At 47.5% G+C, this 13,047-nt stretch overlaps 1 protein-coding gene across 2 annotated transcripts in view; it reads right to left on the minus strand.

Annotated features, from left to right (window-relative positions):
* The window catches only part of AARS1 (alanyl-tRNA synthetase 1), a 49,541-nt gene that overhangs the window by 35,209 nt on the left and 1,285 nt on the right, over nucleotides 1-13,047 (minus strand). For both annotated transcript variants that reach the window (XM_073307194.2, XM_073307193.2), the window contains exons 2-7: nucleotides 11,209-11,372; nucleotides 10,130-10,318; nucleotides 7,539-7,684; nucleotides 5,472-5,663; nucleotides 4,296-4,440; nucleotides 1,613-1,758 (exon numbers count right to left, since the gene is read on the minus strand). In XM_073307194.2, the coding sequence (XP_073163295.1) occupies nucleotides 1,613-1,758; nucleotides 4,296-4,440; nucleotides 5,472-5,663; nucleotides 7,539-7,684; nucleotides 10,130-10,318; nucleotides 11,209-11,352 (962 nt within the window). In that variant the 5' untranslated portion in view covers nucleotides 11,353-11,372. The remainder of the gene's footprint in view (nucleotides 1-1,612; nucleotides 1,759-4,295; nucleotides 4,441-5,471; nucleotides 5,664-7,538; nucleotides 7,685-10,129; nucleotides 10,319-11,208; nucleotides 11,373-13,047) is intronic.

A 13,047-nucleotide genomic window follows, 5' to 3' on the forward strand; every position in this document is an offset into this window, starting at 1 on the left:
TCACACTGACCTCTAATTATTAGAGCCTAGCTTACACCCAGCAGCATAAGGCTTCACATCACTTCCCAAAATGTTGTGATCAGTAATTATGATTGCTCTGGCTATTCTTGGTATCTGTATAAGTGACCAATGCCTTTTTGAATCTTGCTAAATTCTTGGTCTCACAGTCTTCCTGTGTTTGTGAGTTCCACAGTCTAATTATACATTGTGCAGAAAAATATTTCCTTCTATTAGTTTTGAATTTTCCTCCTTTTAATTTTATTCAATGTCCCCTTGTTCTTGTGTTAATGAGACACAGACACCAGAACTTCTGGATCTACCTTCTCTACAAGTCAGTATTTTCCATACTTCTACCATGTCCCCTTTTATCTCTCTTTGCTCAGGTAACAATCCCCTTTTTTCAGTCATTCATCACATGAGAGTTTTTCCAGGCCATTGATCATTCTCATCACTCTTCTCTGACCACACCTCTAGTTCTGCAATAAGCTGGGGTGACCAATGACAGACAAGGCCACACCTTTCACTTATATCAAGGCATTTTAATACTTTCAGTGTTATTCTCCACCCCATTCCTGACACATCCTAAATCTCATTGCTTTGACACCCAGGTCCCTTTCTAGGGTTGATCCATCTATGGAGTTTACCTCCTTTATTTTTAGCTTCAGGACCTTTTTGACTAACCTTCACATTTTACTGAAATTTCCCTTTCTAAAGGTTAATGATGCTGTGTCACTTTCTGTAGCCTACTCACCCCCTGGATATCAACACTAATTATATTATGGTCACTGTTAGAGTGGCTTAACTACTCTCCCTTCTTGAACTGGTGTCTGTGTGTTCACTTAAAGCCGAGTTAAGAACAGCCTCTCTTCTTGTGCTCTAGAACTAGCTGTTCCACGAAGCAGCCACTTTTAAAAGCTGTCTTTTTAAACTTGGTCCCATTGGGTCATTTGATCAGTTTATACGGTTAGTGGGGGTCTCCAATTACTACCACGTTGTTCGATTTTGCTACCTTTGCTCTCCAACACTGTGCACTCGCTCAATCTCCTTTACTTGACACAGGCCTGCAGTACAGCCCTAGTCATAGATTTACACTCTTACAGCTTGGGAACTACCTCCCTGTGGAGCAGCTGCACATCAGCATTGAGGGACACTGGCCGAAGCGTGTGTGTGAGAAGCCCAGAGCTGGAATAGCAGGGGCAGAGCTGACACTCAGGACTGAGATGCATGGACAGCACTGGGTGGAACATTTGCACAGCACTTACCCAAACCACAATAAGCCTGGCTCCAAGCCCTGCTATTGATCCCTTCCAGCCTTCTCAATTACAAGGAAAATAGTGCCTTGCATGTGCAGGTGGTTCAAATGAGGGATCTCCAGATGTCCAAAGGAGTGACAAGACCCTAACTGCACCCAGAGTAGTGGGGGACACCACACCACCTCTGTTTCCCAGATCAAGATGTCAATGGCTGTAAGTTTCACCTGCCTCTAAATGGTGGAATTTCACCACCGCCAGGACTGACCTGCAGCCTCTGGACACACATACAACCTGCAGTAACACCACTCCTGCTTCCTCCCCGGTTCAGTAATGCACAGTTGTGTCACATGCACTCTTACCCTCTGCCAGTGTTGTCAGGTCTCCCTCCATCAGCAAGGGCCACAGTGATAGTTCGGGCATGGTCTGCCAGGACTCTGTATGCCATGTCTATACCGTCTACATCCTCAGCACCAACCTTCCCTGTGTACGCCCTGGCCCCAGTGCCCTATGCAGAGAGAGGACACAGTGGGTATGGAGAATCTTGCTGTCTTGTCTGCTTATAGAGGGACACACAAAGATGGTTAGATACATGGCTCTGCTCGGCAGCATGGCCTGGATGACCCAAGTCCAGGGCTGGCCTTGCTCTCCTTGCTCAGGGCCAGTGGAGGCTGGGAATGTTATGGAGGCAGCACACGTCTCTGGATAGGAGAAGGGTACCTCACTATCCCCCGCACCCTCTGGAATAGAGGCCGAGTGGCTCTGGAAGGAGCCAAGCTCAGCTCTCCCTGATCAGAAGGGAGCAAGCAAAGTGAAACTGCTTGGCTCAGACAGAGCCCAGGTCAGCAAAGGCAGTGACTGAGATGGAGAATCCAACAAGATTTGGAGTGACAGCTGCGGCTGGTTTTGCTATGCTGGGTCACAGACTCCAGCCAGGCATAACCAATACAGCCAACAACTCTTTCCCCCAAGCAGTTTCACTGCAGTCCCCATTCTATTTACCACGCTCTATTGCTGCTTTCAGGGCCTGGCTTCTTCCTTCACTGACAACACCAGTGTTCAGGGAAAGCCGCCTTAAAGGCGACCTGCAAAGAGAAACAGGTGTTTGTGGCCTTTTCTTTGTTCCTTTATGATCGATGGAGATGGCCTGGGAAGGCTTTTCACAAACAAGCCCCCAGAATGCAGCTTTTCTGCCTGTTTTTTTTATATTTGAAATATTGATCCTGTCAACTCATTTGTAGAAATGAGGATGACTGGGAGACTGGTAGGATGAGAATATCAGAAACCCCCAGTAAGGGAAAGTCTACTGACAGACAGGGGAAGGGATTTTTAGTCAGACTGTGAAACCCATGTGTTAACATCTAGTCAATTCCAATGTCTAAGAAACGTTCAGGAGAAAGGATGTCTTTCTTAAAGATTCAACCCCCTCCCAAGGGCTCAGATTGCTCACAATCCACATTTCAGAGTCTTCCAGCAAAATCAAGATGATCACATGGGATATTCCAAATGAGAAAAGCAAGCAGAAAAACAACTTTTTTTTATCGTAAAGAACCAAAAAGGAGCATAAATCCACCCACTTCTGCTGCGCATCTTTCAGACACCACCCCACAGGACAGCATATGCCACTTACATAGAATCATAGACTTTAAGGTCAGAAGGGACCATTATGATCATCTAGTCTGACCTGCACAACGCAGGCCACATAATCTCACCCACCAATTCCTGTAACCGTAACAAACCTCTAACCTATGTCTGAGCTATTGAAGTCCTCAAATCATGGTTTAAAGACTTTGAGGTGCAGAGAATCCTCCAGCAAGTGACCCGTGCCCCACGCTGCAGAGGAAGGCGAAAAATCCCCAGGGCCTCTGCCAATCTGCCCTGGAGGAAAATTCCTTCCTGACCCCAAATATGGCGATCAGCAGAACCCTGAGCATGTGGGCAAGACTCACCAGCCGGCTACCCAGGAAAGAATTCTCTGTAGTAACTCAGATCCCATCCCATCTAACATCCCATCACAGGCCATTGAGCATATCTACCGCTAATAGTTGAAGATCAATTAATTGCCAAAATTAGGCTAATTTATCAAGCTTAGTCTTGAAGCCAGATATGTCTTTTGCCCCCACTGCTTCCCTTGGAAGGCTGTTCCAGAACTTCACTCCTCTGATGGTTACAAACCTTCATCTAATTTCTGATTAGATAACAGAGATGGATTATACAAGTCAAGCTATGTAGTCCTGAAAGCCTTGGAGCAGGGGGGTTTTAAGGCGGTGACCAGCTGCTGAAGTTTGGCTTTGGACCCAGTTTCACCACCTAGATCCCCACACTGGGTCCCACCCATCTTTCCAGTTGAGGAGAGCTGGACATGGCACCCTTCAGGGCACAAAGAGACTTCCCCCAGTGCTTGGACAGGGTGGCGGTGGGTAACCAAGAGGAGGAGGAGAGGTGGGGGACCCTCTCCACCAAGACTCCCAAAGGAGGTACATGCGGCTTCTGCAAAGTTCCCAGCCTCTGCTGGCCCAGAGCATGATAAATGGAGCTTGGCCCTGAACACAGAGCTGTGCCATCTCAAGCCTACTGATCAGGTCCATTTGTTTAAAACAAAGTCTCTTTGAGTCAGGCTTTTTAGGGCTCTGAAAAGCTCTTAGTGCAGGTAGGAAGCTTGCAAAAGGAAGGCCGCTATATAGAGAGGAGGGCGGGGTCTCCTACTTTCAAAGATGACCAAACGGTTCATGGTCAGCACAGCTCACAGGGAAACATCCCCGTGAGCAGCTCTGATCAGATGCCACATGCTCTCCCCAGATTCACTCCTAAAGCAGCAGCTACGGAATAGTCTAGCCTTCTACCCTTGCCAAGGTACAAATCTGCAAGCCAAGCGTTTTTAGGTTGACATTTTTAGGTTCTCACAGCCACTAGGAAGTCACCATGGTCCCCTCCTCTGGGACAGCTTCCCTGAGTGTACAGTGCCATGCACAATATGAGGCTATGCATAACAGGGTAAGCAGACAAATTTTGATCAGGTTCAATGGCCCAGTCATGGATCTGTACCTTCTGGATGGCTTCAAAGTAGGGGATGAAGAGATCAGTGTCATAGTTGGACATCTTGTTCTGCAGCACAGACACCAGCCTTTCCAGACCCAACCCAGTATCAATGTTCTTCTTGGGAAGAGGTTTCAGGGTCCCGTCAGCCTCTCTGCCCAACCCCAGGGAAAAAGACAAACAGTCGTTGAATGGGTTGCTGCAGCAGGGCTGCCATCTCTTCTCTCATCCCCACAAGACTTTAAATGATCCCCCTGGTCTTATAAGGCAGGCAGACACATGGGCCCCCAGGAGCCTTAATAAGAGGGTAAGTAACAAGACACTCAAGAGCAAACTAGAACCAGCATAAACAAATCCTCCCTCACCCCAGAGAAATGGGCTGAATAAGTGTCCCCAGCCTGGCCCAGGAGGCAGCCACAGACTAACTCATGTATATGGGAGTAGGGGGAGAGCATTGCAAAGTCACAGGCCAGTGACGGAACGGCCCTTCTTCCAGAGCTATAACGAGAGAAAGGTCAGCCACCTCAACCCCACTGATCAAGGCTGTGATGGGAGATGGCGCAGAAGTCAGCTCAGTGGGGAGTGGAGCCAAGCGTTTGGCCTGAAGGACTCCCACTGAATTACAGCTTGCAGAGCCTCCAAGCATGACAACAGTCCTTTCCGCTCAGCAGCTGGGCTTGATTATTTGCTCCCAATAACTGCTTAGGGAAGATGGTTAACACACACGAAATACCTTGTACTGAGTGACATGGGGTGCTGGGAGTTCAGCTTAGCTGCTGGGGTGTGGAGGGTGAAGAGAGAGGAGTCTTAATGGCCCCCCCCGTGTCTGATGAAGAACGGCAGTGGCGGGTCACTAGAAGGAGCCCGATCAGCGGTGCTAGAGGCTAGTCACGGGGCAGAGGTGTTACACGGGGAAAAACAGTGGGAGGTAACTACAGGTGAACTACAACCTCCCTCCTCCTAAATCCCAGATTTCACAATTTAACCATATTCCCCCAACACCCATCAGGGGCAGCTCAGAAGCCAGCTGTGGGGTTGGCGAGAACAGTTCACACTGGAGGGCGGAGGCTACCAAGCCTACAGCCTCCCGGTGCTGCGGCTTTACAGAGCTGTCTTTTTACCAGAGTGAAGCTCTCCTTCTCCATTAAACAAGAAATGCCTGGAGGGGGCAGGCTCTTGGCTCACCTGTTAAACTGTATAAACACCAGGTTCCAGATCTCCAAGACATTGGGGTCATCTTGATTGACGAGGTGTGAGGCATCCCTGTCCCCAATCCGGTCATAATGAATCTCACTGCAGGGGCCACAGGGGCCTGTCTCTCCCATTTCCCAGAAGTTATCCTTCATGCTGCCAGGCAGGATCTTGCTCTCAGCCAGTCTGTACCATGAAAGTGCCCATTAAATCAGAGAGGTGAGAGCAAGACAGGGACCTCTCCCAATTCAGGGGCAAATAAAGAAACCACCTTTTACTTGTTAAAACTCATTGAATGGGTTGGAAGAGCCCACAGGCTTTCGAGAGAGACCCAGCTGAGATCCTGCTTTCTAACACCTACCATTTGGACTTCCCATTCTAGCAGGACCAAACAAGTGCCCCTCCCCCACTCCAGGGGGAGGGATAGCTCAGTGGTTTGAGCATTGGCCTGCTAAACCCAGGGTTGTGAGTTCAGTCCTTGAGGGGGCCATTTAGGGATCTGGGGCAAAAACTGGGGATTGGTCCTGCTTTGAGCAGGGGATTGGACTAGATGACCTCCTGAGGTCCCTTCCAACCCTGATATTCTATGATTCTATGATTCCCCCACTTCAAAACTGACACATTCACAAGAAGCTCATCTCTCCTGGTGAGAGGCCTGTTGTACGTAGAATATTTTTAAAATGCCACCATGTGCTTTTAGAACTGAAAGTGATCCATTTTTTACAATCTTCTGTCCTCAGGGACAAGTCTGGCCTTGGTTAGGCTTCATTAGGGGATTTCTTTTGTGCAGAAAGCCCAGGCTTTATTTAAACAACGATACAACAGGATGCATCTCAATCTCTCCCTTTTAATTACGAGTGTCACCTCAAAGCCCTTGGCTTTATGGCTCTTCCACTCAGAGAATGTGATCTGTGATATGCTGCCACGGTGAAGACCCACTGATGTGTGTCCATTGCCAAATAAGACATGCTGCATTTCCTTAAAATAAAATGCTGTGTGAAGTAAATACCACCTACTTCCTCTGTTCCCACTGCAAAGCATATAGGATTTCAGCCAGCAATGTATCTTCAGCATGGTCATAAATGGGTTTCCATGCAGTTTCTGATTCCATTTCAGTGGTATAAGGTTAATTCTTTCACAGCAATGGCCCACTCTTGCTGATGGAAGAGAATTTGCACGTCCTGAGTCTGTCCAGTAATCCTGTGCTGAAGGGATTCAGCCTTCACAGGTGCATCTACAATCTCAAAGATCCCATTTCCTAGCTGGCAAGGGTTGCCTGGTTAGGCTGGGTCAATGTTTTACTTATTTCAGTCTATGTAATCTCCCAGGCTCAGGTACCACTGGAAATCCAATCTGTGACTACAGAACAACGCAGCAGCAGATCCCAGCTCTTGTAAATGGCAGTAAATTAAATTAAATAATCACTAAATGGAAACTTCCCTTCCCCTCAAATTTCCCCAGCCCCTCTCCCATTCCAAACACCCATTTGAAAAGACAGACTTTGCAGTATGCCCTGGAAATCAGCAGATCCAGACTATTTCAAGCCAAGAAGAAAGCAATCCCAAAGTCACAGGCTCCTTGTGGAGAACACGACATCAGCAGCTCCCATTCAAGCAAGCCAAAACAGTTCCACTTCGAATGTTTTTGCTGAGCATTGCTGCAGCAGGATAGCGCAGGAGTGCTCTGTCAGGCAGACCCATCCCAGGCCATTTAGGGCTTTACAGATCAAAGCCTACATCTTTAACTCCATCTGGAAACCAACAGGCAGCCAGTGCAGACCACAGAACATAAGTGTCATGTGCTGACTGCACTTATGACTCACAAGGAGCTTCTCAGCAGAGAGGTCAAAGACTGACTGGGCTGTGGGGAGTGAATTATTTCTCACCCCATCAAGCTATCCCTTTAGGGTGTGGTTTGGCTCACTGGTGAGACAACATGAAGCTTATTCCGCCTCAACCATGGCATGGGCAATCAAGGGACTCCAGGCTCCAAGGCTGTCAGGCCTGCACCTATCACCAGCACGGTTTTCATAAGAAAAGTTATATTTTTAAATGCCCTTACCCCAAATCCTGCCAGATCTGTTTGCACTCAAGGTCTGGCTCTAATCCAGCTGCCTTGTTGCCACCAAAGTAAGTGACATAGAGTCTTTCAATGGGGATGCCGAACTCGTTGGTGAGAAGCTCCAGAGCCAGTTTACAAGCCAGTTCCTGCACCAAGAAAGACAAGGTTAGTGAGGAAAAGCAAACAGATCTTCATACCCATACAACACAGCCCAACCCAGAACAGGCAGGAGTTGAAGGCACAAACTGTAATGCCTCAGAATAGGCTTTGCACATCACCAAGTCTAAAGTAAACTGAATAGGAAGCACAGGGAACACAGAACACATGAAACATCCTCTCACTGACTCCACTGCATGCAAAAGAATTGAGGCCTGGAACCTACACAATGGATTGCCCCTCTCTCTAGGCCCACTGCAGGTACCCCTTGGCAGAGCTGGCGGCTCAAAACACCTGCCCCTCAGAACCTGAAATGAGCGGAAGTCTTAGACTTTTAGATAGCAAATAAGGCCAAGAACCAGAGTGCTTTAGCCAACGACAGCTGAAACAGGCAGGCCAATATTTGCAGGGGGCAGGAAATCCCCATACATCAATAAACTTAGGGTTCCCTGGATGACTTCATACAAGCAGCCAAAGAATAAAAAATTAACACTTAGCAGGTTCCACTGTGATTCTCTCTTTCCTCACTGATTTTTGGTTCTACTGTTATTTTAATTACCTTGCTGCACTTTGATCAGCTTCATGAAGTTCAGTGGCACAGTATTAACTCTTGAACTAAGCCACTTGCAAGGACATCACGCTTCCTCATTTTATGCTCCTATCTCCTCAGCAAGTCCTCTTCACTATCTCCGGCTTGCATCCAGAACATCTGCTGGAACCCTGCCTCCAAAGTCCTAAAGCCTGCAATCTGAGCCACTTACAAATGAAGGGCTGCAGAAAGTGCACTGGAAAATGACCATTCTGGATGATAGCCTGCTTAGACGCTAAAAGCCTGACACAAGGAATTGCTTTGCCTTTCGTAGTCCACTGGACCAGGAGACTTTAATCCAATTTAAAAGTACTGGTTTATTTGTATTTATTTATTGATTCCCTATTGTTATAAGAATGAATGTTGGTCACACTGCTGTAGTGCTAACAAGATGTTCAGATTGTACTTCTTACACTGCACTGAGATTAGACAAACAAGAACACAATTCTACAGAGAGCTTTTCACATTTGAAGGCTTTACAAACATTAGCTAATTAATCCTCACAACATCCCTGGGAGGCAGGTAGGCAGCTATGGGCTTTTTCCACCCAGAAGGGTCCCAAGTGCTTTATTATCCGATGCACAGATACATTCTTACTTTCTATCGATGGTCCCACTGTTGTGAGGTGGTATACAGAATTTTCTGTCTTAGGCGACTAACTTATGAATCTTACTACCATGCTCAGGGTCTAACTGATCACCAGATTTGGTGTCTGGAAGGAATCTTCCCAAAGGTCAGATTGCCTGCGACCTTTGGGGCTTTTCACGTTCCTCTGCAGCATGGGGCATAGATCACCTGCCAGGATCATCTGGGCATTGTTAGTATATAGGCTTATTTGTCAGCCTGAGATAGAATTTTGGGTTTGACCTTTGATACTCATATCTTATACTAATATGTGTAAACAAAGGACAAAGACTGTGTATGTTTCTTCTGCCTAGTCAGATGGTTTTGTCAGTACAAGGAGAACAGATAAGATCAGTTAAAGTGTTACAGGGCATGGTGGGAGTGTAATATATGAGCACATTTTAAGTCTGCCTCAACCCCTATCTCAAGGCAAAGTCAAGCAACCAGTCAGGAAGGGCAAGGGGGGACTGGGTGGAAGGTATAAAACACTAAAAAACCAAAGAAATGCCCATCCCTGACTAGAGCACAACCTCACTCCTTACCCCTCCCATGGGGTACAAAAGAGGTGGGACGAAGACCCCCAACCCAAAACGGAACATGACCCTAAGTTGTAAGGGGTGGGACTGTAGGCATCCATTGCAGGTATATTTGAACCTGCTAAGAAGGAGGGCATGGGGAACAGGGACACAGACAAGGCTCTGTGGTGTCAGAACTGGGAAGGGGGACATGGGGTAAATGCTCTGCGGCATCAGAGCTGGGAAGGGGGATGTGGGATAAATGCTCTGCAGTGTCAGAGCTGGGAACAGACCACTGGGAAATAGACACTGCTGGCGTGTAGAGCTCTGGATATGCTTGCTTGGAACTAACCCCAATAAACATCACATTGCCTGCTCTTCAGGCTTTTGCTTTCTGTCTGCGTGACAAGAACCAGAGGAGAGGGTGAAGGGAAAGCCCTCTAACAGGCATAACCAACCTAATCATTCCCTGCCATCACAGAAAACTTGGGGATTAGTGGCATCTCAGTTACTCCCATTCTCTGCCTGCCATACACAACAGTCCTTGTGTTAGCCTCCCAAAGACTGGTTTAACCGAGGTCATCAGGCTCAATGTAGAGGTATTTGGTTGAAGTTTAGTGGCCTGGAGGTCAGACTAGATAATCTGATGGTCCCCTCTGGCCTTAAACTTCATGAAAGCTCCGCTCAGATTACAGATCCCCGCTTACCTTGAAGTAATCTCCAAATGACCAGGACCCCAGCATCTCAAAGAAGGTGTGGTGATAGACGTCTTTCCCCACATCATCCAGGTCATTGTGTTTGCCCCCAGCTCGGATGCACTTCTGGGTATTGACGGCTCTGGTCAGTTTAGCCATGGGGTGGGAGGGGTCAAGGGTATTGAGGAAGATGGGTTTGAACTGGGAGGAAATAGAAACAAGATGATTTAAACTTAAGAACTCACCTAGGCAGCGAGCACTCTGTGGGTCAGTATGTGTGGGCCAATAAGAACATGCCCAATGCATGTATTTAGAAATGCTGAGGTTGCCACTCCACCAGACTAGGGAACCTTTCCATCACTCCTACCAAACCAGGAGCAGTACTGGTGTACTCCCAGGGGTGCGGCATCCACCTGTCTGTGCCCAGGAGGAGGGCAATTATGCCCTCTGCCCCAATTCAAAGAAAAGACTACCAAAGTTTTTTTAAAAACAGGATTTGTTTGCTTGGTGCTAAGGGCCTAATCCAAACCCCACTGTAGTCCTGTCACTGGCTGCCTGGGTACTTGGACCAGGCCCCAGTGGCGGAATGACAGTATGGGAATGAGGGAAATGATGCCTGGTACACAGAATGGAGAGGTCTCTGGAAAGCCCCCCGTGTCTGAGCAGGGTTCCTCCAAGGAGCAGGAAGCAGTCTGCACCTCCACCAAGGATTCCATATGGGGAGGGAGGGAGGCTTTAAACACCAACCACGGTTTAGCAGAATCATTGTTGAGAAAAGCTGTGCTAAGTCAGCACATCCCCCAGGTGACATGGCCAGACTCCATTCCCAGCCAGGGCTGCCCTGCTCTGGGCCCTCCAGCGTACAGGTACATCTTCTCTAACATCATCACAACACAGCACTGGGAGCCCACAGCCAGGGGTCTGACAGGGAACTGCTGGAGCAATCCAAGCCCATTATATCTCACCAGAATGAATTTCAGAACGATAAATACTAGCCACAATATACACGGCCAAGCACTCCTTAGTTCTTTGCTCCTGCAGAAAGCACAGGACAGGTACCAAAGTCACACAGTCCTAGGGGAGAGTCCTACCTGATTCATGCCAGCATTGGCAAAGAGCAGAGTAGGATCGTCCAAGGGGATAGTCGCAGATGAGTGGACGTAGGTGTGCTGGCGCTCCTTGAAGAAATCAAGGAACTTTTGCCGGATCTGCCTAGCTGACAATGTAGTTTCCATCCTGAGATCACCACGCAAAGCTGGCAAAATTAAAAAGAGAAAGCAGATGGGTGAAGGACACATTCTGCTTAGTTTAATGGGACAGTAATGAATAAGGATCCTGGGGAAGGGGCACCTGGGATGTAATTCACCTAATTCTTTTGTCTGGGTCTCATGAAAGTTAGGATTTTCAGATGTCAGAGTAACAGCCGTGTTAGTCTGTATTCGCAAAAAGAAAAGGAGTACTTGTGGCACCTTAGAGACTAACCAATTTATTTGAGCATGAGCTTTCGTGAGCTACAGCTCACTTCATCGGATGCATGCCGTGGAAACTGCAGCAGACTTTATTTATACACAGAGAATATGAAAAAATACCTCCTCCCACCCCACTGTCCTGCTGGTAATAGCTTATCTAAAGTGATCATCAGGTGGGCCATTTCCAGCACAAATCCAGGTTTTCTCACCCTCCACCCCCCCCCACAAATTACCAGCAGGAGAGTGAGTTTGTGTGTGTATGGGGGTGGGGGGGATGTGAGAAAACCTGGATTTGTGCTGGAATGGCCCACCTTAATTATGCACATTGTAGGGAGAATGGTCACTTTGGATGAGCTATTACCAGCAGGAGAGTGAGTTTGTGTGTGTGGTTTTTGGGAGGGGGGTGAGGGGGTGAGAGAACCTGGATTTGTGCAGGAAGTGGCCCAACTTTATTATCATGCACATTGTGTAAAGAGTTGTCACTTTGGATGGGCTATCACCAGCAGGAGAGTGAATTTGTGTGGGGGGGTGGAGGGTGAGAAAACCTGGATTTGTGCTGGAAATGGCCCACCTGATGATCACTTTAGATAAGCTATTACCAGCAGGACAGTGGGGTGGGAGGAGGTATTTTTTCATATTCTCTGTGTATAAATAAAGTCTGCTGCAGTTTCCACGGCATGCATCCGATGAAGTGAGCTGTAGCTCACGAAAGCTCATGCTCAAATAAATTGGTTAGTCTCTAAGGTGCCACAAGTACTCCTTTTCGATTTTCAGATGTTAATTTCTAGTCTTACTTGTTTCCAGGAGTAATGAGAGTGTCTCACTCTGCCATAAATGGTATTTGGCTAAAGGATCACAGATTCTACAGCTTTAAGGCAAAGTATCCCCTAAACACTTGTGTGTGGATACCAAACCATTAAGTCAGATTGAGCATGGCTCCTCTGGGGAGGGGCCCTGAGTCACAGATACAAAGGCCTACAGTACTGGTGACTCTATGCTGTGGCTCATGAATGCCATCCAACAAGGAACACATTGCCTTACAAATACACTAGACAGAAAATGGGTTTTAAGTGATCATTGAATGCTCTACAAACCAAGAGTTAGGGCTGGCAATTCAATAATTCACTTAGCAGGAAAAAAAGGGAACAGATTGATATAGTTTAAAAAAACCCTAAACATCAGGATGTAAGGAAATCGAGACTTAAGGATATAGCACCAATCATCACTATCCTACAGCAAATTAATTACCAGCCCTTCTCCCCAGAGAACACTGGCTGCTTCCCGCTTCCTCTCAAGACGGAAAAGAGGACTGGGGACATGCTGCAGTCCCTGAAAGTGTGTATGGGAAAACTGGTAAGCAAGGTCTTCTCCAGCTGCCAGGGGGACAGCAGGCAGAAGAAAGAAAGGGGTCTGAATGGTTTCTTTCTGTCTGCTTCTCCAGAGCCACAGGAGTAGCAGAGG

This window comes from Lepidochelys kempii, chromosome 12 (genome assembly GCF_965140285.1).
Source record: "Lepidochelys kempii isolate rLepKem1 chromosome 12, rLepKem1.hap1, whole genome shotgun sequence".
Lineage (NCBI taxonomy): Eukaryota > Metazoa > Chordata > Testudines > Cheloniidae > Lepidochelys > Lepidochelys kempii.